The sequence below is a fragment of the Sceloporus undulatus genome, chromosome 6, assembly GCF_019175285.1.
Source record: "Sceloporus undulatus isolate JIND9_A2432 ecotype Alabama chromosome 6, SceUnd_v1.1, whole genome shotgun sequence".
In the NCBI taxonomy this organism is placed as follows: Eukaryota; Metazoa; Chordata; class Lepidosauria; order Squamata; family Phrynosomatidae; genus Sceloporus; species Sceloporus undulatus.
Window position 1 is genome coordinate 148,547,534 of NC_056527.1, and position 24,098 is coordinate 148,571,631.

At 43.7% G+C, this 24,098-nt stretch overlaps 1 protein-coding gene across 1 annotated transcript in view; it reads left to right on the forward strand.

Moving 5' to 3' along the window:
* Positions 1-738: 738 nt before the first annotated feature.
* Positions 739-24,098, forward strand: part of RORA (RAR related orphan receptor A) — an 82,629-nt gene continuing 59,269 nt past the window's right edge. Inside the window, exons 1-2 of the mRNA XM_042473991.1 lie at positions 739-760; positions 1,350-1,379. Of these exons, the coding sequence (XP_042329925.1) occupies positions 739-760; positions 1,350-1,379 (52 nt within the window). The remainder of the gene's footprint in view (positions 761-1,349; positions 1,380-24,098) is intronic.

A 24,098-nucleotide genomic window follows, 5' to 3' on the forward strand; every position in this document is an offset into this window, starting at 1 on the left:
CTTTTTCTCCTAAGCAAGGACACGGCTTCAGCTCATTTGCAGCATCAATGTTGGTTTAGGCCAACCAAGGAGGGCAACTTCTTACAACTGTAATTTTGGCACACTGCGCTGCCCTTAGAAATCCATCCTCTTGCACATATCTTTGTATGGGAAGGACTCTTTGCCAAATACTTCTGTATAACTTTGGGTTTTGTTCTGGGTGTCTTTTGCAAATGATATAGGTGGATATAAGGTCTCAGGACTTTATCACGCCTACCTTGCTTGTCCCGTCACAATTGCACTAGTTTAAGAATGGAAGCGAACGCCACGGTATACAATCAATTTTAGAGCAGCCCGAAACTGATTATTCAGACCTCTAAGAATATAATCAGCCTCTGATTATTTGCCTTTAGTAATAATGTCAGAAGCAAATGCCCAAGTGATCGACTCCACGATAGCAATGATACTGAAGCAGTCATTTGTGATAACCATGGCTGTGTTATTATCTTTTGGTATTTTCATGACATTTCCTCTTTTCCTTTTCTTTTTCCTTTTGCCCCAGCTTGGCTTTGAAGCCCGATCGGTTGATGTCAGTTGAAGCCTGATTTGTTGACATTGATCTGAAATAGCAAGACTATATAGATTAAAAGCCTGATTAGATGGGCTGCTTTGGGTGTGTGTTAATGGAGCGCCTATGCTCACAGCATAGTATAATATATGCTGTGTATGTATTATACGTAAGTATAATACAGCCATACAATGCAGGTTTCTCTCTTTGGAGGTATGGCCTGAATCCTCTTGGTTACTCCCAACTACAATAGACCTGTCAGAGCAAACTAAATTACAGTCAGCCCTCCACATTTGCGGCTGTGACTTTTGCACAACAGGTTGAGTCTCCGTTATCTGGAATTCTGAAATCCGAAATGCTCCAAAATTGTCTGCATGAGTGGCTGAGATAGTGACACTTTTGCTTTCTGGTGGTTCAGTGTACACAGACTTGGTTTCATGCACAAAATGATTTAAAACATAGTGCATAAAATTACCTTCAGGCTAAGTATATAAAATGTATATGAATGTATACTTCTGGTCCCAAGCATTTCAGATAAGGGAAACTCAACCTGTAAACATCCTCGTCCTCATCTTGTTGTTAGGCAGCCATTCTTTCCAGACTGTGGTTGCAAGATTTCATAGTCATCACATTCTCATTTTCCCCATTTCCCCTTCTGGCACCTGAAGAAGTAGGTTACACAGCTGACCGATGCTTTAACTACTCTGAAAGGTGCTAGCGGGTTTAGCTTTTCAAGAATAAAGCCATCAGGACTGTTCTTGTATATTTGCTAACGGTGAGTCTTATTCTCTCTTCCTCCTAGGTATTTCGGTCACTAAGAAGACTCACACATGTAAGTAAGGCCTTGCTTTCTGCTATGTTCTCCTTTCTTGTGCATGGGGCAATTGTATTGGATGTGATGGGTTTGTTTTACATCTGTCTTCCTGCCACAAAAACAAAAATCTGGGAGGAGGATGCCAGCATGCTTGAACAACTGAGGTTGCTCCGAATGGGACCAAGGAGCTTGCAAAAGAAAACCAAAATGCAGGCAGAGCTGTGGTTTAGGTTGCTGGTTTTGAATCGTCCCAAGCCCTGAGATTTCCTAGCTTGAAACCTGGAACACCTAGGGACAGCCCCTGGTGATATCATTAATGCATTAAGTGCCAGCCACAGATGCTCCCAAATATGCATATTTGTTTGGAAATTAAGACAGGAATTGTAATTAAAGGGCCGATTCCCCTTTACCATCCAGAGCATCTTTACCACCCGGAGAGATTTTGCATGGAAATAAGGGAACCATTTGCTGTTAACTGGCCATATGCTTCAGCAGCCCAGTGCAATCTTCTGGTCCTCATGAGTCCAGATAAAAATTTGAAAAGGGCAATAGCAAACTCTCGAGTTCACATTTCAAAGAAAAAAGAGGTCCCCCCCACTTCCAGTGGATTCATATCCTTGTACTGTTTGCACTTCCACCACTGTCAGCAAGATTTCTTCTTATCGTTCTGAGTAAAATACCTGCAAGGTTTCTACCGAACTGGGTTTTTCACTGACATGATGTGTCTGTTCCGGAGAACCTTATCAACAGAAACTGTCTGGGTGCTAAAAACTTGTTGGGTGCAGTGTAGCTATTGCTCAGGCATCCCGGTAGTAGTTTCTCCGACAGCACAATGCACAGTCTCGTTTTCACAACGTGCGCCGAAGTGTTTAAATTATGTCTTAATCAAGGACATGCCACATTGCCCATTAAAGTTTGATTGTAAAGTGGCTGTAAGTTGCTTTTCATTTTGACCAGCTGGTGGGCTTTCTAAAGTGTCATGAGTAAAGGTTAGCTCCAGCCACAACAAACCCATTGCATCAAATCTTGGGCGGTGAGTCAATGTATAGGTAAACCCCATTGATTCAACGGGTTTGCATTGGCTGGGATCTATGGCCTGATTCCCACTACCTTTTAAACTGGATCACAAATTGGTTTGAACTGGCTCAAATGACCCTGGTTCCCACTTAAATCAATTTGCTGAAGCAATTCGGAGAGAGGGGCCATGCACGAGACCCATTTAACCCACTGATGTTTTCCACATCTTTTTGGATAAATCGATTCTGTGCATGTTTGAACCAGATGCGGTTGATTTAAATTTGCCCTTCGTCCAGCTGGAGCGGGTCCATTTTGAACCGATTTATTTCTGAATGTGAACCACAAGTGGATTATTTTAAAGGAAAAATGTGATTGGATTTCCTTTTCTGTTGACTTCCCCCTGGAAGAAATGCATATCATTACGAGTGTTTTCCAGTCCACAAGGTTTCTTCTCCTGTAGAGATTTCAGCGGAAGGAAAATGCATAGAATAACTACTATTTCCATTCCAGAAGCTCTCTTCTCCCACCGAGTTTCTGCAGAAAGAAATACGCAGAATCAATGTGCAGAATTACCAACATTTTAGAGCCAGATGCCCATAATTTTTAGAGCTGCGTCTCTGCTTATCCTTCCGAATGTGCAGTCAATGCAGCTTCTAATATATTTTTTGTTAAATGAATCCAACGCACGCACACACACGCACACACACGCATACACTTTTCTCAGAAAAGTCTGAACTTTCTCAAAACGAAAGTTAAGGACCTGCTCTATTAGCAACAAATGCCCCTAGAGAATGGGAGGAAAAACTGAATCCTGTCCCCCGAGGCCAGTGAAATCGGTGTTTGGTCCCTTGTGTGTTTCTGCCTAATAACTTAACCGGGCAGCCTGGAGCTCCCTTGGGGCTCTTCTGCAAGAGGCCTCCCTCCTTTTGTTAAGATTGCTTATTAAAAATGATTTTATAATGAAGTTGCCTCAAATAGCAGCCAAGTTTTTTTTTTCCTTGCTTGTCCTTGAAGGACTGTTTGCCCTGGTAAAACAATCCTTGAGAAACAACCCCAGTATATTGCAATCTCTCCTTCTCTCCCTCTCTGCCTCCCCTTGGTTTAAACTTTTCTGTTTTTAATAAACTACTGGGTTTATATATATATATATATATATATATATATATATATATTCCACCCCTTGGTTGAGAGGGAAGGAACACCTGTTCCTTGCCAGCTGTTTCTAAAAGTCCAAATTTCTCAAGCAGCCATTACAGCGACACATGGCTATTTGTTTTCCTTAGATTATCCGGTCATCGCTCACACTTGCCTTGCCTCCTTCAGTCTTTAACACACAAGGCTAAAGTCTCTGGTTTTTAATGGTGGCCCATTTTAAAGCCAAGATGAGTGGGGGGAAAACCCAATTATTTAAACTGATTGCCAAAAGATAATGCATTTGTCCCTCTACATTCACTGGGATTCGGGATGAATGTGGGGAAAATGTAAATTAAAAAAGCACTATTCTTTTTACCTAAGAGGCTATCCAGACTGGCCTAAAAATCCAGCCTGGGGACAGAGTTGGGGCGCAAGGTCTTGATGACACATGCCTGACTCCACCCCCCCCCCCAAGGGTGCCCTGACGCCGTGCGCTGCTCCACATGGTGCACAGCATCATGATGCACCTCTGGCACTGCATCCAAATGATGCAGCGCTGAAGGGGTGCCATACAGCCGCGCTGTCGAGGCTATGGCACCCTTTGGAGGGCACAAAAAGGAGCCTTTTTTGCGCCCTCCAGAGGCAACATTGGGGCTGCGGCATTTGGTTGCCATGGCCAGAATCTGTCTGAAGAAGGTGCAGCTGCATGCTGCTCCTTCAAGGCGGTATGTACAGCCCCCAAGAGACCACCTCTCTAGGAATCTCCAGGTCCTCCAGTGCAACTCTATGGTCAACATTTGCCAGAGGTTGGCTATTGAATCATGCTGGAGGACCTACAAATGCTTAGAGTAGTGTTTTCTCTAGGAACTTCTAGGGTCTCCAACGCAATTCTATGGTCAACTTCTGGCAGAGTTGTGCGACAGATTCCTAGAGAGAACGTATTAATCAAAACCGCAAAAGTTAGAGCTGCAAATGTGGAGGTCCGACTGTACATGTAAAGGGAATAAAGGAGTCTTTATAGACTAAAAGCTAAACATGAGCCGACAGTGTGATGCAGCAACTAAAAAAAAAAGCTAAACCGAACCAAAACCCCAAAAAACCCTTTTCAGTAGTTTGTGCTCTGAATTAATTTGCATGTAATTGGAAAGCGAATAATTTCGATTTCGCCTCTCAAACGCAAGTTGTCTTGGCAGTGCCCTGGGTGAGATGACACACAACGTAAACTTGGGTTTCATAACTTTTTAAACTGTTTTATTTTAACTTTTTTGTTGTTTTTAAGGCTTCCGCCGCTCAGACCTTAAAATTACATCAGCATAAAGAAGACACATCATGCGTAATAAGATAAATTGCAGCCACTACCGCTGCCTAAGATGGTTTTTGAAGGACAGGATGCAACAGCAAATGATGCGTCCGACGTACGCGTTTGTACACAATGTTCTTCATAATGTGAATTCTAGTAGTATATGAATGTTCTCCGTGCCGGCTAAAAATAATGCCTTCTCCACATGCAAATGAATGCAGGGAGTTAATTCGGTTGCAGCCATAAAACTCCAGACCTACATGACCGTTTCACAACCCCTGAAGTGCTTCTTGATTTGTTGTGTCTCGGCCACACATTTGAGTTTTTCGTGTTTGATTTTTAATCAGCAAAGGAAGTGGCAAAGCAGAGATGCAGAGACACTTCTCAGCTTAATTCTCCAAGAAACAAGTGGGATTTCCCCCCTCTTTCTCTCTCCTTGTGCTTTTGAATCATGAATCAAAGACCTTGTTATTTTTGTCTTCTGTTAATTATTATGTGTGTGTGCGCGCGCGCACATGTATTCAGTTCCTATCTTGCTACACGATATTTATTGCTTTGTTTGATTCTTTGCAGCCTGTGACAAATTTAGAATGTAAATCTCTCCAAACACACACACACAAGCTATATGCCACCTTCTATTACCAGAGCTGGATCACAACAGCACCCCAAACAAGCAGAAATTGTAGCAATTTTTTCCGGTGATGAAAGCGACACTACTCATGTTTGCCAGCTCTTCCGCAAGGCACTCAATTTCCATGCCCTGTTTAGTTTGCTCTCTCCCCTTGCTTCCTTCAACACTCAGGGTGCATCTACACTGTAGAAATAATTCAGTTGGACACCACTTTAACTGCCATGGCTCCATCATGCTGCAACGACCACAGGGCAATGGGTGCAAACTGCAGAAAAAGAGATTCCACCTAAACATTAGGAAGAACTTCTGATGGTAAGAGCTGTTGGACAGTGGAAGATGCTCCCTTGGAGGATGATGGAGTCTCCTTGTTTGGAGGTTTTAAAATAAAGGCTAGGCAGCAATCTGTCATAGGGAGGGCTTTGTGTCTTCCTGCATGGCAGAATGGGGTTAGACTGCATGAACCTTGGGGTCCCTTTCGGCTCTTTGTTTCTATGATTCTATGACTCTATGTGCTGCTAGAAACTAAGGGTGAAATTCCACCTAAAGAGATTTCACCCAAACATCAGGAAGAACTTCTTGATGGAAAGAGCTGTTTAATAGTAGAAGACGCTGCCTTGGAGAGAGGTGGAGTCTCCTTCTTTGGAAGTTTTTAAGCAGAGTCGGGAGGGTTTTGATTGTGTATTCCTGCATGTCAGAATGGGGTTAGACTGGGTGACCCTTGGGGTCTCTCCCCGCTCTATGATTCTTGATGCTAAGAACTGGTTGACAGTGGGGTTGTTGCAGAAGTGGTGGACTCTCCTTTTTTGGAGGCCATGCAATGGAGGTTGAATGGGCATCTTTCAGGAGTGCTATAGCTGTGTCTTTCTCCATGGCAGAGGGCTGCAGTTAGATGGCCCTTGTGCCTTTTTCCAACTCTATGGGCTTTATCATACGAGACAATAGGAAGTATAAATGGGAATTATCCCATGAAAATTGCGCATTTGCAATTAAGCTATTCAAATGACGTTGCAGTTATATCCCGGAATATCCCAAGAATATTGCACAATTGTGATAAAGCTTTTCACGCAGCAGTGAAAAGTGACTAAAGTGCCATTAACCTGTGAATAAATAGGCAATAAACAGCAACAAATCATTCATGGGAAAGTCTCAAAAATGCTTTCTTGCTGTTTACTGTCTGTTTATACCCTAGTTATTCCCAGGATAATGCCTCTTTTATCATGTTGTGTTTGAAAATCTTAATTGTGATTTAATAGTAATTGCCCGATTGTCATGTGATAAACCCTGTTTAAACTTCCAGTTTTCCGGTGTGTGATAAAGTCCTATGATTGTATGAATTCAGAGGGAATTGCAAAGCAAGGTGGGTTGTGTGCTTTCAAGTCGTTTCTGGGGTTTATCATAGGGTTATCTTGGCACAGTTCTTCAGAGGGGGTTTGCCATTGCCATCCTCTGAGGCTGAGAGAGTGTAACTTTACCAAGGTCACCCACTGGATTTTCATGACCAAGTAAGCAACATACAGGAGGCTTTTCCAGTGGTCAGTCTGGCATCCCAAGCCCTGTCTCTGCAAAGGTGGTCAGCTTCTAGCCAGTTTCTGATTTGGAGGACTCAAGGCCCTTTGCACTGGAAGAGTCCTCCAGTGGGACTCTGATGGTCTGCAGTGAGATTCCTAGACATCTAAACTATCAGTGAATTAAACTTGTAGCAGCCTAATCTGCAACTTGCCATCAGTTTATTTCTTTGTCCTTAATCGGCGAGGCAATCTCCACGCTGACAAAGTCTGTGGCCGGCTGGGATGCGGAGAAGTGCTCAGATGGTCTTCAAGATAGAATCCTCCTGCTTTCCATCTTTCTTTCTTTTCTGCAGCATCTCTAGAGAAAGAGATTCTTTATCTCCCCTTGTTGCTGTTATTAAACCAGATATCTCAGTGGAAGGGTTGCTGGAGGAATTTCTTGCAGAGGAAATGGATTTCCTGTCCCGGCTAGTAACATCTTTCATTCTCTGGGCATCTCCACCTCCATCTTTCTCTCTTTCCTTCGCGACATTAAAAAAAAAAGCTTGGTTTGTTTGCTCTTCGTCCTTTTTAGCTTAAAGCCGAAACAACATGTTTTAAGATTGTTGAAACAAGATACGTTGAAGTGCAAGGGAGCCAGATAAAGCCCCAAGGCATGGGAGTGCTTGCAATTGCACATGGAGTTGTATGCACATGCAAATATAACATAATGTTCTGTTGCAGTGTTGTTGTTGTTTGAAATGATATTTATTAGTTGCTTTTCTAATCCAAAGTACAGGTTGAGTCGCCCTTATCCAAAATGCTTTGGAACAGAAAGCGTTTTGGATTTTGGAATATTTGCATATACACTATGAGATACCTTGGGGATGGGACCTAAGTCTAAACACAAAATTCATTTATGTTTTGTATACGCCATACAAACATAGCCTGAGAATAATTTTATGCACAATATTTTTAATGATTTTGTGCATGAAATAAAATCAGTGTACACTAAACCATCAGAAAGCAAAGGGGTCACTATCCCAGCCACCCTTGTAGACAGTTTTGGATTTTGGGAGTATTTTGGAGTTCAGAATTCCAGTTAAGGGAGACTCAACCGGTAATGTGCATTTAAAAAAAAGAAACACAATAAAAATTTAAACTCACAATTGGGAAAAAAGTCAAAATAAAAAGAGGAGCAAGCAAAATGATAAAACCACATTAAATTCCAAAGAGCAGTAGTCTCTCTCTTAAGCCCATTTCACACATAACACTAAACCATGGTTAAGCATGATTATGGCCAGCTGCAGGAAATCTTTGACTATTTCAATTTAGTCATTTTCTAGATTGAGTTTATAGTCCATGGTCATTAAGAATTTATCCTCCATGGTCATTATTTTTTGTTTTCTTGATGTTCACCATTAAGCCTGCCTTCACACTTTTTTTTCTTTGATTTTCTTTAGCAATTGTTCCAAGTCTTTGTTGTTTTCTGCTAGCGATGTGGTGTCATCTACACATGCCATTATAGCAGTGGCCCTCAAACTGTGCCCTTTAAGAGATTTTGGACTTCATCTCCCAGAAACCTCAGCCATGTTGGCCAGTGGTCTGGGATTCTGGGAGCTGAAGTCCAAAATGCCTTAAAGAGCACAGTTTGGGGACCTCTGCACTATAGCATAACTCCTCTTGCAGAGATCTGTCCTATGCATCTCTGGTGGAGGATCTTGTCCTTCCATCTGATCATCTACCAATGGTGACTGTTGGCTTCCATGAACCAGGTCATTGAGCTACTCAAGATTCAAACTTTAAAAGTATCTAAGTTCAAAGACATAGCCATATACAAACATGCATCAGAGGAAGTAGGCTCAAGTCTATAGAAGCTCATGCGACCCAACTTCTTTCAGATAGGTGCTAACAAGATCCCTTGGCGTACTGATTGAAAGGAGCCTGTTTTGGAACAGTAGTGCCTTTAAAGTTTGAACTAAAATCCAGAAGTGGATTGGCTGCCCTCCTTGATGCCACCACAAGATGCATGTTGATGCCATCAATGAGATGCAGCAGGGAGGTTATTGTGAGCCAACCACCTGCCTTAATATTTCTCTCCCAGCTGTGCAAACCCTAGTTAATGACAGCCGTCCACCAGCTGACAAGTTTAATGGTCCATAAAAATCTCAGCCCTCGGGGTGTCAGGGGGATATTTATTGTTCCACAAAGCAAAGGAGGGAATTTGTCACTTTCAGATTTAGGTGGCTCAGGCTGGGTGTTTGAAAGGAGGGAGACGCGGCTGATTCTCAGTCACTTTGATTGCATGGTGGGCCCAGATGTGAGTGCAAATTCTTTGGTGGTTTGTTTATGGGTTTTCCCCCTGGTCTCGCCACTGTTAACATGGCCCATGTTTCTTCCATCAAGTCCAGTTCTTCTGGGGCTAGATCAAGCTTACAAAAATAGAATCATAGAATCCTAGAGCTGGAAGAGACCCTAAGGGCCATCCAATCCAACCCCATTCTGCTTAGGTAGCTGGGTATGTTTACAGCCTGGAAACATAGGGCCCAAACAGACAGGCCAAAATAAAGCTGCTTTGGGTCACTTTGGAGGTATGCTGTTTAAATGTTGCATGCATCCTAAGAGACCAGAAGCCACGCCAAAACCACGCTCCAGTCCTAAGGACTGGTGCACAGCTTTGGCGCAGCTTCAGCCTCTTAAGATGCATGTGACATTTAAATAGCATACCTCCAAAGTGACCCAAAGCAGTTTTATTTTGGCCTGTCTTTTTGGGCTCATAAATGACCAAGGAGCTGGGTGCATTTAGCCTGAGGAAGAGAAGGTTAAGAGGTGACATAAAAGCCATGTGTCAATATTTGAAGAGAAGTCACACTGAAGATGGAGCAAGCATGTTTTCTGCTGCTCCAGAGAACAGGATATGGAGCAGTGGGTTCAAACTGCAAGAGAAGAAATTCCATCTAAACATGAGGAAGAATTTCCTGATGGTATGAGCTGTTGGACAGTGGAAGATGCTTCCTCAGAGTGTTTCAGAGCCTCCTTCTTTTGGAGGTTTTCCAACAGAAGCTGTGACAGGAAGGACTTGGGATGGTGTTTTCCTTTAGGGCTGGACTCTTCCAGCCCTAGGATTGTATGATTCTCTGCTCCCTGCCTGAGAATACAAGCCTTATGCAACATTGCAATTCACCTTTATGTGATTGGAAATCAGTTTGTTGTTGTTAACTGCCTTGCGGTTGTGAACTCGACTCATGACAACCCTATGAATGAAACCCTTTAAAGCCGCCTATCTTCAACAGCTCTGCTCAGGTCTTGCAGATTCAGGGCTGTGTCTTCCTTGGTTAAGTCTATCCATCTGGAATATAATCTTCTTCTCTTCTTACTGTCTTTTACCTTTCCAGGCATTATTGTCTTTTCCAATAGTCCTTCCTTCTCATGATGTGTCCAAAGTACAACAGCCTCAGTTTGGTCATCTTGGCTTCCAGGGAGATGTCAGACTTGATCTGTTCAAGGATCCATTTGTTGTCTTTTTGGCCATCCATGGTTTCCTCAAGCACTCTTCTCCAGCCCCATTTAATTTATTTTGTTCTTAGCCACTTTCTTCACTGTCCGGCTTTCACATCTGTACATGGTGATGGGAATAACAAAGTCAGTTTATGACGGCCTAAATACCTAAATGATGCCGGCCATTTTAAATAGGACGAAAGCCTGTTAAACAAATCACCAGATTAAAGCAACAGGCAAGGCTGAGACTGTTAAAATGGTGCTCATGGGCATTTAAAATGAAATTATTAAGATGGAGATGATGATGACGACAACAATGACATTTGGCCCCAAAAGGCTTTAATAAAAAATAAATTTAATACAGCAGTAGACCCATGATCTATGCCTTATGTGAAAAGATCTTTTAGAAGAGTAGACAGAGACGCCTCCAGCTTTGACTCTCATTGATAAGAAAATGTCAGGCTTCTGCAGGGAAAGCCCCACTTTGTCATCTGCATGCGAGTCGTTTCATGCTCTTTCTCACGCTCTCTCTTCCTCTTTCTCCACTTTCTCTCAAGTCACTTTCCACCCGCAACCTACCTAGCAGTTCAACTTGCAGATTCAGCCGGCAGGTTCGGTAGGATTTCTCCCTTTGGGGCAGCTGAATCCCTCTGCCTTCCAAATTTCCCTCCATCCCTCTCTTCCAAAAACTCAACTCTTAATCATATCCCCACTGCCCACCCCCAGTCTGTCTGAAGTACAGTGGCTTGTAATCTCATGACATGACCGGTCTTCTAATGGGCAGCAAACACAGCTCACAAATGGAGTGCATCCTCCGTTCCCTTCCCTTCCTTTCCCCTTGGAGCCCAGACCAGCCTCATATCCATCCTCTGAATGGCCACCCACTTCCCCCTTTTCCCCACTGCTCAGCCTAGCAGGCCCTGGAGGGTGTTGCTATATATTTTCTGTGTATTGTAAAGGCCATTGGCTATATATATTGAATAAAGTTTATGATATGGCCCTGGAGGGTGGAGGTTTTGGCTGGGGAGCAGAGGGCCACAGAGCTTCTACCTGAGCCCTGTCCAAAACAAAGACAGCCATCCACATAAGCCACACTGAAGTGTATGTGTCAGTTGACCTCCAACGTTTGCAGCTGTGGCTTTTGCGGATTTGGTTCTTCACGGATTTGTTTAATACATATTCTTTAGGAATCTCTAGGTCCTCCAGGGTGACTCCATGACCGACTTCTGCCAGAGGTCACACTAGAGGACCTAGTTTCCTAGAGAGAACAGTTCTCTAGGCATTTGTAGGATCTCCAGCACAGTTGTGTGCTCAACTTCCAGCAGATGTTGACCATAGAGTTGCACTGAAGGACCTAGAGATTCCTACAGAGAACACTTCTCTAGGCATTTGTAAGTCCTCTGGCACAATTCAGTGGTCAAATTCCAATGGATGTTGGCCATACAGTTGTGTGGAAGGATCTAGAGCAGTGGTTCTCAGCCTGTGGAGTGCGACCCTTTTGGGGGTCAAACAACCCCTTTGCAGGGGTCACCTAAGACCATCGGAAAACAGAATCATAACAGTAGCAAAATTACAGTTATGAAGTAGCAACGAAAATAATTTTATGGTTGGGGGTCACCACAACATGAGGAACTGTATTAAAGGGTCGCGGCATCAGGAAGTTTGAGAACCACTGCTCTAGAGATTCCTAGAAAGAACACTACTCTGCAACCAAGAGCAGTTCTGTCCCTTCTTACAGAATCATAGTAATCATAGAATTGGAAGAGACTTCAAGGGCCATCCAGTCCAACCCTATTCTGCCATGCAGGAAGACACAATCAAAGCAACCCCCAAGAGATGGCCATCCAGTCTCTGTTTAAAAACCTCCAAAGAAGGTTTTTTACTCAGCATGAGTGGACAATTCAGCCTCTTTCCCTCTCTTCCTCTGGCTTTTTTCAGACAGAAAAAGGGCAGATATATAATCTGAAATTATGCAAAAGTATACAAGTCATTCTGCAAATCTGTAGACTGCTAAAAAAAGAAATAAAGGAGTCTTGGAGCAAAATGAACCCAAACTCTCTCTAGAAGCCAAGATGGCTGAATTGAGGTTGTCTTATTTTGGCCACATTATGAGAAGAAAGGACTCGACAAGAAGAGATAAGGATGCTTGGTAAAGTGGAGGGCAATAAGAAAAGAGGAAGAGTGTATCCCAAATGGATAGATTCAGTCACTTCTCTAGGCATCTGTAGATTTAATCAGAGAAGCTGCAAGAGATGAGCAGCACAGTTGAAGACAGGAGGTCTCTCATTCATGAGGTTGCCATAGATTGAAGTTGACTTGAAAGCAGTTAACAAGAGCAACAAAATAATATTTTGCAATAGTCAAGGGCTGCAAAAATACCCCGGTCGGCAGCTTCTCTGCCCATCTAAGATTGTAGCCAGAAAGCATTGCCCAAGCGTCAAGCTGTCTCTGGACTTGCTAAAACCCAAAGTGCTAGTCATTTTGAAAAAGGTAATGATGAGAGATAGTTATCTGGTCCCCAGAGTAAAGTCTGACTTCGTATAATGTCCTTGGGGCAGAAACTGAGCAGTGAGAGGCTTGGATGCTCTGCGGGGTGCTTGAAATGCTGCAAACATTATCTGAACCCAGTCGGTAGCACCCTTTTTCATACAACCTGTCATTAAGACGGATCTGTTTCGTGGAGGGCTGGGGCCAATTTGTATGCAGATGTCAACGTTCCTCCTCCAGGACTTGAAAGGTATCGGGACTCGGAGGACAAGGTGTCCTCAATCCCTCCTCCTTTTGTCCTGGTAAAAGATCTTGTGGTTCTGTCCTAGCCAGTGACACCCTCACAAAGTACGTCATCATTGTCTGGAAACCCACATTTGCGATGCTCTGAAACCACCCGCCTGTGGAATTGTGATGCTCTGAAACCATCTATGGGACTGTAGGATAATGTGCTTGTGTTCCCTATCTGCACTTGTGGCTTCATCCCTGCCCTGCCTTTTTGGTGGGTGACCTTTCCAGGTGCATGGAGGAGCGATGTGTTTTATTGTTTTGCAGAAAGTCTGGGTGTGTGTGCAATACCTGCTTATCCTCCATAATTTGCTTCCAGGCCAAAGAACTGTGGTGTGTTCCTGGTTGGGATACTGGTATGTGGGTCTCGGCCCTGTAATGTTTGCTCTCCACCCTACGGAAACAAGGGAGTTTGCCCGGATTTACTCCAAATCTTGGTTGTTGTTGTGTACCTTTAAATCATTCCCAACATGGCCACTCTAAATCAACCCTATCATGGGGCAAGATTTGTCCAGAGGAGCTTTGCCATTGCCTTCCTCTGAGGCTGAGAGAGTATGACTTGGTCAAGGTGGGTTTCATGGCTGAGTGGGAATTGAACCCTGGTCTCCAGTGTCATAGTCCAACATTCAAACCACTACGCCACACCAAGCAAAATTTACACCGCATAATTGGATTACAACTCTGGAGACCAGTGTTCAATTCCCAGCTCAACAAGGAAGGCCACTTAGGCAAGTTGCATGCTCTCAGCCTTAGAGGAAGGCAGTGGCAAATCTCTGAAGACATCTTCCCAAGAAGACCCTATGATAGGATTGCTTTAGGATTACCATAAGTCAGAATGACTTTAATGCACACAACAACAACAAACCACAGCATAGGTCTTGGCTGTACACTTGCACCAGTTTAGTGCATCCCTAGGCAGTGTTGTTGTTGTTGTTGCTCCTGCTGCTTTCGTTGTTCTTGTGCTTCTGTCTTAAAGTTGGCCAAAGAGAAGGGCAAAGTGGTGTGTCATTCAACACAAGTGTTTGTAGCACAATCCATGCCCAACTCCTGTAGTGGTGATTTACACAACACAACACTCCCATGTTGGATCTTAGCCATTGCATGTGCTTCAGAAAACCTTTCTGCAATACATTTCTATCTTTCACTTTACGTGAAGTACGCACTGTGGAAATAACCAAATTTAATTGGTTTTGTGCTATATTTTCCCGTCTTTTTGCAATACTTTTCCATCTTTCAGTTTACTTTAATGTGAAGTCTGCCCTGTGGAAATGACCAAATTTAATTGGTTTTAACAGATTAAGAGAAATGACCAGCAGAATGAGAACATCCTTGATCAAACGCCAGATTTTAAACATAGGGCTCTTCTCCAGGTATTAGCCACTTCTCTTTTGCTCTACAATGCATGGTCAGCTCTTATGGGGTTAATTCGGTTTATAAAACAGATCTGGAGAGGTAGCAAGAAACCTTGAATTTCAGTTACCAGTTGAGTTCCCCCCTCCTCTTCCAGACTGTTTGATCTATATCTAGAAGAATGGCTTCCCAAAGGACTCTCAGGAGTTTTATCTCCCAGTTTTGTAATTTAATTGATGTTTGTTTCCACAAGTGACCTTGCTGTGGAGCTTTGTCAGTTTGGCGTTCCCATGTAAAAGCTTGGAACTATCATTTAATCTTGGCCCACCAGAGAACGGAGACAATGTCCGCAGGGTTGCATGCATGCACGCATGCCCCAATCTGCAGACAGACAGCAAAAGTGCAAGGCATGTTGTCGGTTTTTTGCATGCAAAACCACCTTCCTGTGTATCTCTCTTTTCATTTTAATAAAGGCACTAGTCCTTATGACTCTGTCATTACACTTCAAAGTTGACGTGGGCAGGTAGAATCTAGAAAAGTTGCTGAACAAGGTTTCCATTGGTTTTCTGCAGTACCTTCCTCCCCTTAACCAGCAAAACCAGAACAAATTATGCAAAACAATAGACATTATGCCATTTCCCCCCACCTTGCATGAAAAATACAAAGCCTCAAAATTTGCATATGCATGCCTCAGAATGCATGCATATGCACACAGACAGATTTGCAATCTGGAGATCTTTGCAAAAGCAGAATTTTTCACAAGCATCCCTTGAATCTTTGCTCTTTCTCCCCCACCTCCTACTGGCACTCTTAAAAATGCATTGGTTGAATTGTCTAATTCTTTGTTTCTTTCAATGCTATATGCAATTTGATGAGGCCCTTCTCTAAGACATTGCTGAACAGAGACAAGCTCAAACCATTGTGGGTTTGCCATTGGCAATACCAGGTCTTGTTCTCAGATAATCATATCTGAAGTCAGTTCAGTGGCTACACTTACAGGACAGAAGAAATGCAACAAGTGGCAACGCAAGGGTTGGCTTCGGCCATTGTGGTAATTCATTGACCTCCTTCCATACCACACCATACAGAATCCCTAGTAATGTTTTTTGTACTAATGTTACTCATAAATTTTAATTCCCATATATCGCTGAATGCAATGGCACTAGTTGTGACATAAACAACTAGGAGAATAAATATTACAATATCATAAGCACAGCCAGCATGGTGTAGTGGTTTGAGCATTGGATTGTGACTTTTGAGAGAACAGGGTTCGAATCCAAACTTGGCCATAGAAATTTACTGGGTGGCCTTGGGCTAGTCACACTCTCTCAGCCTCAGAGGAAGGCAATGGCAAACCCCCTTTGAAGAAACTTGCCAAGAAAATCCTATGATAGGTTCACCTTAAGGTTTGCCCTAAGTCAGAATCAACTTGAAGATATGCAACAACAAATAACTGTCCCTGAAAACAGTTGGAGGATGTGTTACTCCATTGCAGCTAAATGAGAGTCGGCTCTTGCTAGTTTTGTGAGACATTTGGACTTCTCTTTCAGAGCACTCTGGCACTACAACAAAACTACAAATCCCAGAATTCCATAGCCCTGAGCCAAGGCAGTTAAAGTGGTGCCAAACTGGATTGTTTCCAAAGTGCAGGAGAAGCTGAGATTTGGTTCCAGGACCTCTGTGGATACCAAATTTCCTCGTTGCTTACATCCCATTAAATCCTACGGCATTGTAAAATGGTGTCCCTTATATAAAATGGCAAAACCAAAGTTTGCTTTTTGGAATTTATACTTTTTTGGAATATTTCCAAGCCATGGATGGTTGGATCCGTGGATATGGAGGGTTGAGTGTATGATGCTGGAGACGACTTGGTCAGGCAAACTGTAGGATATTTCTTTCTCCCCAGTTCTCTCAAAGGTCCTTAGTTCTCAAGCATCTCTTTTCAGAAACCTCTCCAAGAAGCAATGAGCGAGGACTTGTCGCCGCTGTGTATTTCTCAGTTTTTGTGACTCCAAATCTCAGGCAGAGAACACTACTCTGGAAAAAAGGTCTCACAACCTTTCTAGCATTTGTGGTCTTCACCATCCACGTCTGTTGGCACTAAGCGGCTAACCCATAAAATGAAAAGTAGCAGGGAAGCAAAGTGGATACCTTTCAAGAACTGCCCATAAAACGCCGGCATAAGATTTTCCGTCGGTCGCATGCCGAGAAGGCCCAGACAAACAGTTCTTGCAAATGAAAGGGGACACCTTGGAATAGTTACTCCAGAAGGCAACTTAATATGTCGGGGTTTGGTTCTGTTTTGCCCGCCCCAAAATAGATGCCTGCGCTTATGTAAACTCAGGAAGACGTGTTCAGTAAACACCACCAGAGCCGACAGCATGACGTGTAACCGCATACAAAACTGGAACCCTTGGTTTGCAATATATTTTGGGGGGGGGGGGGGGAGAAGAAGAACCTGTGATTAAATATATATTGCATATTTATCTGTTTCATCATGCTACACCACAGCTGTAAAGTACTGGTGCGCATAGGGATAATTTCAGCAAGCTGTGAACCAAAGGAGAAAGACCAAACGTCTGGGACTCCAGTCTGGATACATGGAACAAAGTCTGGAGTGTCTCTTCATCCACAAAGTATTTCTGGAGTCTCTTCCTTCAGCTCAAGAAAGAGATGGAAAGGCCTAGGTTGCCAATTAAGCAAAGCCATATTCTTTGGATCTGACTAGTCCAAAGTTTTCTATTGACAGGATCAATGCAAATCTTGGGGTGCATTTGCGCTGTAGAAATAATGCAGTTGGGCATCACTATAATTCAGTGATTCCCAAACTCAGGCCTTCCAGGTGTTTTGGACTTCAGCTCCCAGACTATTGGTCAAGATGGTTGTGGCTTCTGGGAACTGGAGTCCCAAAAACCTGGAGGACCAGAGTTTGGGGACTGCTGCTGTAATCGCTGAAATGGAAATCCTGGGATCTGTAGTTTTGCAACATCTTTGGCCTCCAAAGAATGCTAGTGTCGCACAAAACTAAAAGTCCCATAGTTTATCTAGGATGGAGCCACGGCAGTTAAAGTGGTGTCAAACTGCATTATTGCTTGTGTGAATTTTATTCTCACAGACAACAACAATTTCATCGACCCCATTTCTTCTTGCTGCAAAAAGGGTCTCACTTTCTCACAGCACTTATGGATTCTCATAAACCTTCCAAGGGTTTTTCCAAACATTTTAGAATTTGGGATTTAGTCTCTGTCTTGTTCACCTTTGAATCATTTCTGACTTAACAGCAACCTTATCCCAGGGTTTTCTTGGTGACTGTCTTCAGAAACCTGCCATCCTCTGAGGCTGAGAGAGTGTGACTTGCCCAAGGTCACCCAGTGGGTTTCCATGGCCCAGCAAGGATTCGAACCTTGGTCTCCAGAGTCATAATCCTACACTCAAACCACTATACCATGCTGGCTCATGATTTGGAGTTTGGAATATATTGTACCAAAACTAAAAAAAAACTACTCTTGTGCAGAAAACCACACATTTTTTCTTTTTGCAGTACCATTTTCTGAACTGAAAAGCAGGGCATGAAACCAAGTAAATGTCATGACATATATCCAAAACACTGGCCGCCAAAGTTTTTGGAAGGAATCTTTCTCAACCCTACCTCTCCAATTTGCTGTCGGCAAGAACTACGTCTTTCTAACGCTGAAAGGAAACCATGGTGTCAAGAAAGGCTTATTTGTGTCATTGTATGCACCGTTTCAAATGTGTGGTTGCTGTCTTGTTTCCTGCTTCCTTTTATTACCTCTTGCACTACTATGAGCTAACTAGAGAGGTTTTTTTTTTTTGGCAGCATGTGTATTTGTGTGTGTTTGTATTGCTGATTTTTAAATGCATTTCAGCAGCTTTCACCACCAAGGACTTCTTAAAACTGCATTGGCTACATCAGCATGGCACACTATCTGGCCAAAATTTAGGGGCCAAAATCTAAGATTTAGGAGTTTATCACACTGGGGCTGATTTTGGCATTAAAGAGAGATTAAAGCGCATTTAAAGCATCCCACAAAGGAAACGAAAATGGTGTGAATGATTTTCACATGCAATTGCACAAATAAAGTGATATTGGAAATGCATTGTCATCAAAATCCTGAAAGTAAAAAGATGTGTGTTAATTCTTCTTTGTGACCACTTTAATGGAGGTTTTCCCCCCCCGACGCCGTGTGAAATCGTTTTGCGTAATTACATGATTTTTCTGGGATATTCATGGGATAAAACCTCAGTCTCTTTTGTGTGATAAACTTCTTAGAACATACTTAATATGCATCAATGCTGGGAATGAATGGAGCGTGAATGGTCCTCTGGCTAATTTTACTGGGAACCCAGGATGAAATCTTGCTCTGATGAAAATCCAGGTTCCATGGATTTGGGCTTGAAGAGATGCAGATTGGGAAGAGGAGTCCATGCGCTTCACATTCCTACCTCTCCTAGCATTTTTATTCTTTAAAGACGTCATTTCGTCTGCGTCATTTGGTGTGAAAATGGCATTTAGCCTTTGGAGGCACTAAACACCTGTCTTGCCCAGCAGAGAACAGGCCTACTTCTTGTTCTGGCTACGCATCAATCTTCATAATGCAGCTCCACCCTCATAATTGGAGAAGGACTTTGGAGGACGGACACACACCCTCCTCCTGGGAGGCTTCCTCAACCCTCTCATTGCATTATGTAACAAATCCAAATGCTGGGCATTATTCAGCCAGATGAACTCCACCCGCAAAGGCCTTGCTTCCTCACTGTCCTTTTGCTCATTGTCCTCCTCTAGCTGCTTCCTTTCCCCCTCCTACTCCTCTTCTTCTCCCTTCTCCTTCTTCTCCTTATCTTCACTTCCTCTCCTCCTCCTCCTCCTCTTCTCCTCCCATTCTCTTCTTCTCTTTCACCCCTCCTTCTCTTCCTCTTCTTGCTCTTCTCTTTTTTCTCTCCCCTGCTACTCTACTCCTTCTTCTCCTTTCCTCCTCCTCCCCCTTCTCCTCCTCCTCTTCCTCAATCATTTCCTATTACTCTCTTTCTTCTTTCCCTCCTCCTCCCTCTCTTCCTCTCCTCCTCCTCCTTCTCCTCACCTCTCCTTTTCTTCTCCTCCTTCTTCTTCCCTCCTCTTCCTTTTTCTCTCCTCCTTCATCTCTCCTTCTTATCCCCCTTGTTCCTCCTCGCCTCCTCCTCTTCTTTTTCTTCAGCCCTCTCCTCCTCCTCTTCATCCTCCTTTCACATGTGCTGTTGTCAAGCCAGGTGTCACCCATCCTATATATGTGCATTTCATTTTTCCTGCGTAGGTACAGTACTTTACAGTTATCCCTGTTGAGATTCAATTTTTGTTAAGTTTGGCCCAGCTCTCCAATTTGTCAGCTTTTCCCACAGGGATCCATGTGTATGTCTTGAAGGCCAGCCTGGTGTAGTGGTTTGAGCATTGACACTAGGATACTGGGAGACCAGGGTTCGAATTCCAGCTTGGCCATGGAAACCCCGTGGGCAACCTTGGGCAAACCAGTCTCTCAGCCTCAGAGGATGGCCATGGCAAACCCCCTCTGAAGGACCTTGCCAAGAAAACCCTATGATAGGTTCACCTTAGGGTTGCCATAAAGGACTTGAAGGCACACAACAACAACAACAACAACAACAACAACAACAAGGCATCCTCAGAAGTTGACTGTTATCATGATGAACATGGTGCCACTGCTGGTATGTGAATCCATGCTTTTGTTAGGCATTGACCTCTTCTTTTCTGGGATCCGAACTGCTTGAGAAAACGGAGAATCTTCATTATATCGGAGCCTCTTCCACGACTCCCTTCTTTTCAATCTGACCCTTATCTTTCCTGGCATGGAAAGTGATGTGGAGCAAGGATGTCATAATGTTTCTCTCTTCTCTGACAAACCATTGAGTAGCCCTGTCAGGAATGATTGCCAACGGAACAGAAATAATCCAGAACGAAGTCTCTGCGTGACACATAACTTGGGAAGATTCTCACCAGGGATGGGAAGGCGACGCTAACAAGTTCTCAGCAGAGTTGTGTGTGTGTGTATGTGTATACCTCACTCCGGCAAAAACAAACCATTAACTTAAGATTCCTCCACAATCACAGCCTTTAAGAGCATGTGCAGTCTGGGATCTTTTTTGGACTACATCTCCCTCCCAATCCTCAACCAGAGTGGCCAAGGGGAATTGTAGTCTAAGACAGCTACTCACAGTTGAGAAAGGCTGTTGTAGAAACTATACAGGAGTATCATTTAGCCTTCTCTCTGCTGCCACAACTAACTACAGTTCCCAGGATTCCCTAGCATTGAGCCAGGGCACTTTCATGGGGGTTCTGTGCCCCCAACCCAAGCAAATGTGGAGGTTGCACTGTATAGCCCATCATGTTTATGTACTGGAAACCTATACTTTGTACCCTCCAACAGTTTGCAGATGAGAACTGGGACACATGGGGCCAAGCCACATCAGTTATCAATTGGGCAAATGCTATTCTCAAGGGAGAAGAGACAAGCTAGCAGAGGCTGCAGCAGTTTGCTTTTGCCTGAGCCTACAGGAGCCATGGTGGCACGGAGGTTAAATGCATGTCCTGCCACCACAAGGTTGTGAATTCGATCCGAGGCAGGGCTCCAAGGTTGACTCAGCCTTCCATCTTTTCGCAGGTCACTGAAATGAGTCCCCAGCTTGTTGAGGGCAACTGGATTGCAAATTGTAAACCACTTAAAGAGTACTGAGTTCACTGATAAACTGTTTTTCTTGTTAACTGCCTTTGAGTCACTCTTGACTCATGGCGACCCTCTGGATGAGACATCTCCAAGATCCCCCTCTGTCCTCCACTGCTCTGCTAAATTCCTGCAACCCCATAAAACCCATGACCTCCTTAACAGAGTCCATCCATCTGGCCTGTAGCCTTCCTCTCTTCCTCCTTCCCTCCACCTTTCCCAGCATTATTGTCTTTTCCAATGAGCCCTTCCTTCTCATGATGTGACCAAAGTACAACAGCCTCAGTTTGGTCATCTTGGCTTCTAGGGAGGTTTCCAGCTTGATCTGCTCTAGGACCCATTTGTCTGTCCTTTTGGCTGCTGTCCATGGGATCTTCAGCACTCTTCTCCAGCCCCACATAATCTCAAATGAATGGATTTTCTTCCTATCGTCTTTCTTCTGTCCAGCTCTCACATGGTCATAGGGAATATAGTGGTTAGTATGATTCTAACTGTTGTGCTCAGTTTGCATTTTAGGATCTTTTCTAGTTCTTTCATAGCCGCCCTCCCATTCTGATTGCCTGACAGTAGTCCCCATTTCTATCAATGTTTGATCCCAGGTATGAGAACTCTTTTACTATTTCTGTTTCTTCATTGTCTAGGTTGAACTTGTGAAGGTCCTTGGTGGTCATTATTTTTGTTTTCTTTATGTTCAACACGAAGCCAGTTCAACACTTTCTTCCTTGATCTTTCTTAGTAGGTGTTCCAGGTCTGGGATGTTTTCTGCTAGTCGTATAGTGTCATCTGCATATCTTAGATTGTAAATATTCCTTCCTCCTATTTTCATTCCTCCTTCTTCTTTGTCCAAGCCTTACTTTTCTTACAAACCATGCTGTTTCTCCATAGTCTGTCCTGACAGTAGCCTTTTGTCCTGACTGCAGTTTTCTCATCAGGACTGTCAGATGTGTTGGCACTCCCATCATGTCTTTAAAGGCATTCCATAGCCTTCCTATGCAGTCAAGGGCTTTGCAATAGTCTATCAAATGCTATTTCTAAAAGTCAAAGCCACCAATGTGGAGGTCCAACTGTAGTTGGCTCTGCTTCTGCAGAGGATGGACAGGACTGAAGGAGCAAAGCGGTATAGAAATGTACATGCTATTGCTATTGCTAAAGTTTTGTGTAGAATCCTGCATCCCTCCTCGAGGCCACATTTTAAACCCAAGGTTGCTATTTAAAATGGGGGCTATGCATTATTGCAACTCAAGACCAGTGACCATGTTGTTGACTTAAAATGCTGGTGGACCTCCTCTCTTGCAAACAAGGTTGGTTCATGGACCTTTGTGTGTGTGTCAATGACTTCCCACCACAACCAGCCTCCGCCGCATCAGATGTCACCCCCGATTACCACTTTCCCTTCCTCCGCGCTAGGAAGCAAATACAGATCAGTAATAATTTACAGTTCCGTACCTTAAGGTTAAACGTCTGACAATCAAAGGCAACTTAATGGACTGTGACATGGTTCCTGCCGTCGGCCTGACATGACTTGCCGCGTCGTACGGAGAAGCGGACGGTGATCGAACCCCCGCATTAGCAATGCATTAAGCCCACTTGCTTGCTTTGCTGGAAGTTAGTCCTCTTGGTGCATCTGAGTTTCTGCATTTTGGAAAGCAGCCACGTCAGGCTTTTGCATATGTTAAAATAACCATGGTCCTATTATAATGGGGAAGACTGTTAACAGAAGCTGGTTCCAAACTCTAGCTGTGCAAATTTGTATCGTGCCCGTCCCTATTGCCTCAGCCTTTCAGAGATGATCATTTGATTCAGTTTCCATGATGGAGTTGAGCGACCCAACAAACCCTTATGTCTGGATAGCAAGAGGGGGCAAAGCCTTTGCCTCCCTCTGAGGCTGAGAGAATGTGACTTTCCCAGTGGGTTTGCATGGCTGAGTGAGGATTTGAACACTTGCTATTCAGAGTCATCGTTCAACGCTCAAACCACTGTGCCATGCTGGCTCTTTGCAAGATGTGCATGAAACATAAGTGAATGTTGTGTTTAGACTTGGGCCCCATCTCCAGTATATCTCAGGATGTGCATGCAAATATTCCAAAATCCAAAACAACTCTGGTCCCAAGCAATTCAGAGAAGGGAGACTCAACATGTGTACACAAGTATATGAGATTAAATTCTCTCTTACACACACATCTTTGAAATTATATGGGATGGAAGATCAGGGAAGAGGGAGGGGAAGCAGTTGTGTTGCATCTCTGAAGCACTGCTTATGGGAAGACGCAATAATCCTCTCATAGCATTGCAGTAACAGCAGTATCTATCCACAGCATCTCCTCCAATCTTATGCCTTCTAACCTGCTGCTCTCTCAATCTCTCATTAATGCGGGTCTATGATTCTAATTATAGGTTCTTTGTGTGCTCTGAGTGCGAATCACGTAAAAATGATTTCGCGCCATGGCGTTTTGGTGCCGCATTGTTCCATCTTGCAAGGGCCTCTGTCTCGCCATTGCCAGTTGAGCCAAAAACTGCCCTTCTCTGCTTCTTCTCCAGAGTTATTAACCAGTTTAGTTTAATTTAATTGCTCATCCACACTGCAGAAATAAAGCAGTTTGACGCCACTTGACTGTCAAAGATCCATCATGTAATATCCTGGGATTTGTCATTAGGAGAGCCATCATAGTTTTAGTGTTGGACTGCAACTCTGGAGACCCGAGTTCGAATCCCAGCTCAAGCCTGAAACCCACTGAGTGACCTTGGGTGAGTCACACTCTCTCGGCCTCAAGGGAAGGCAATGGCAAACCTTCTCTGAAGAAACCTTGCTAAAAAAAA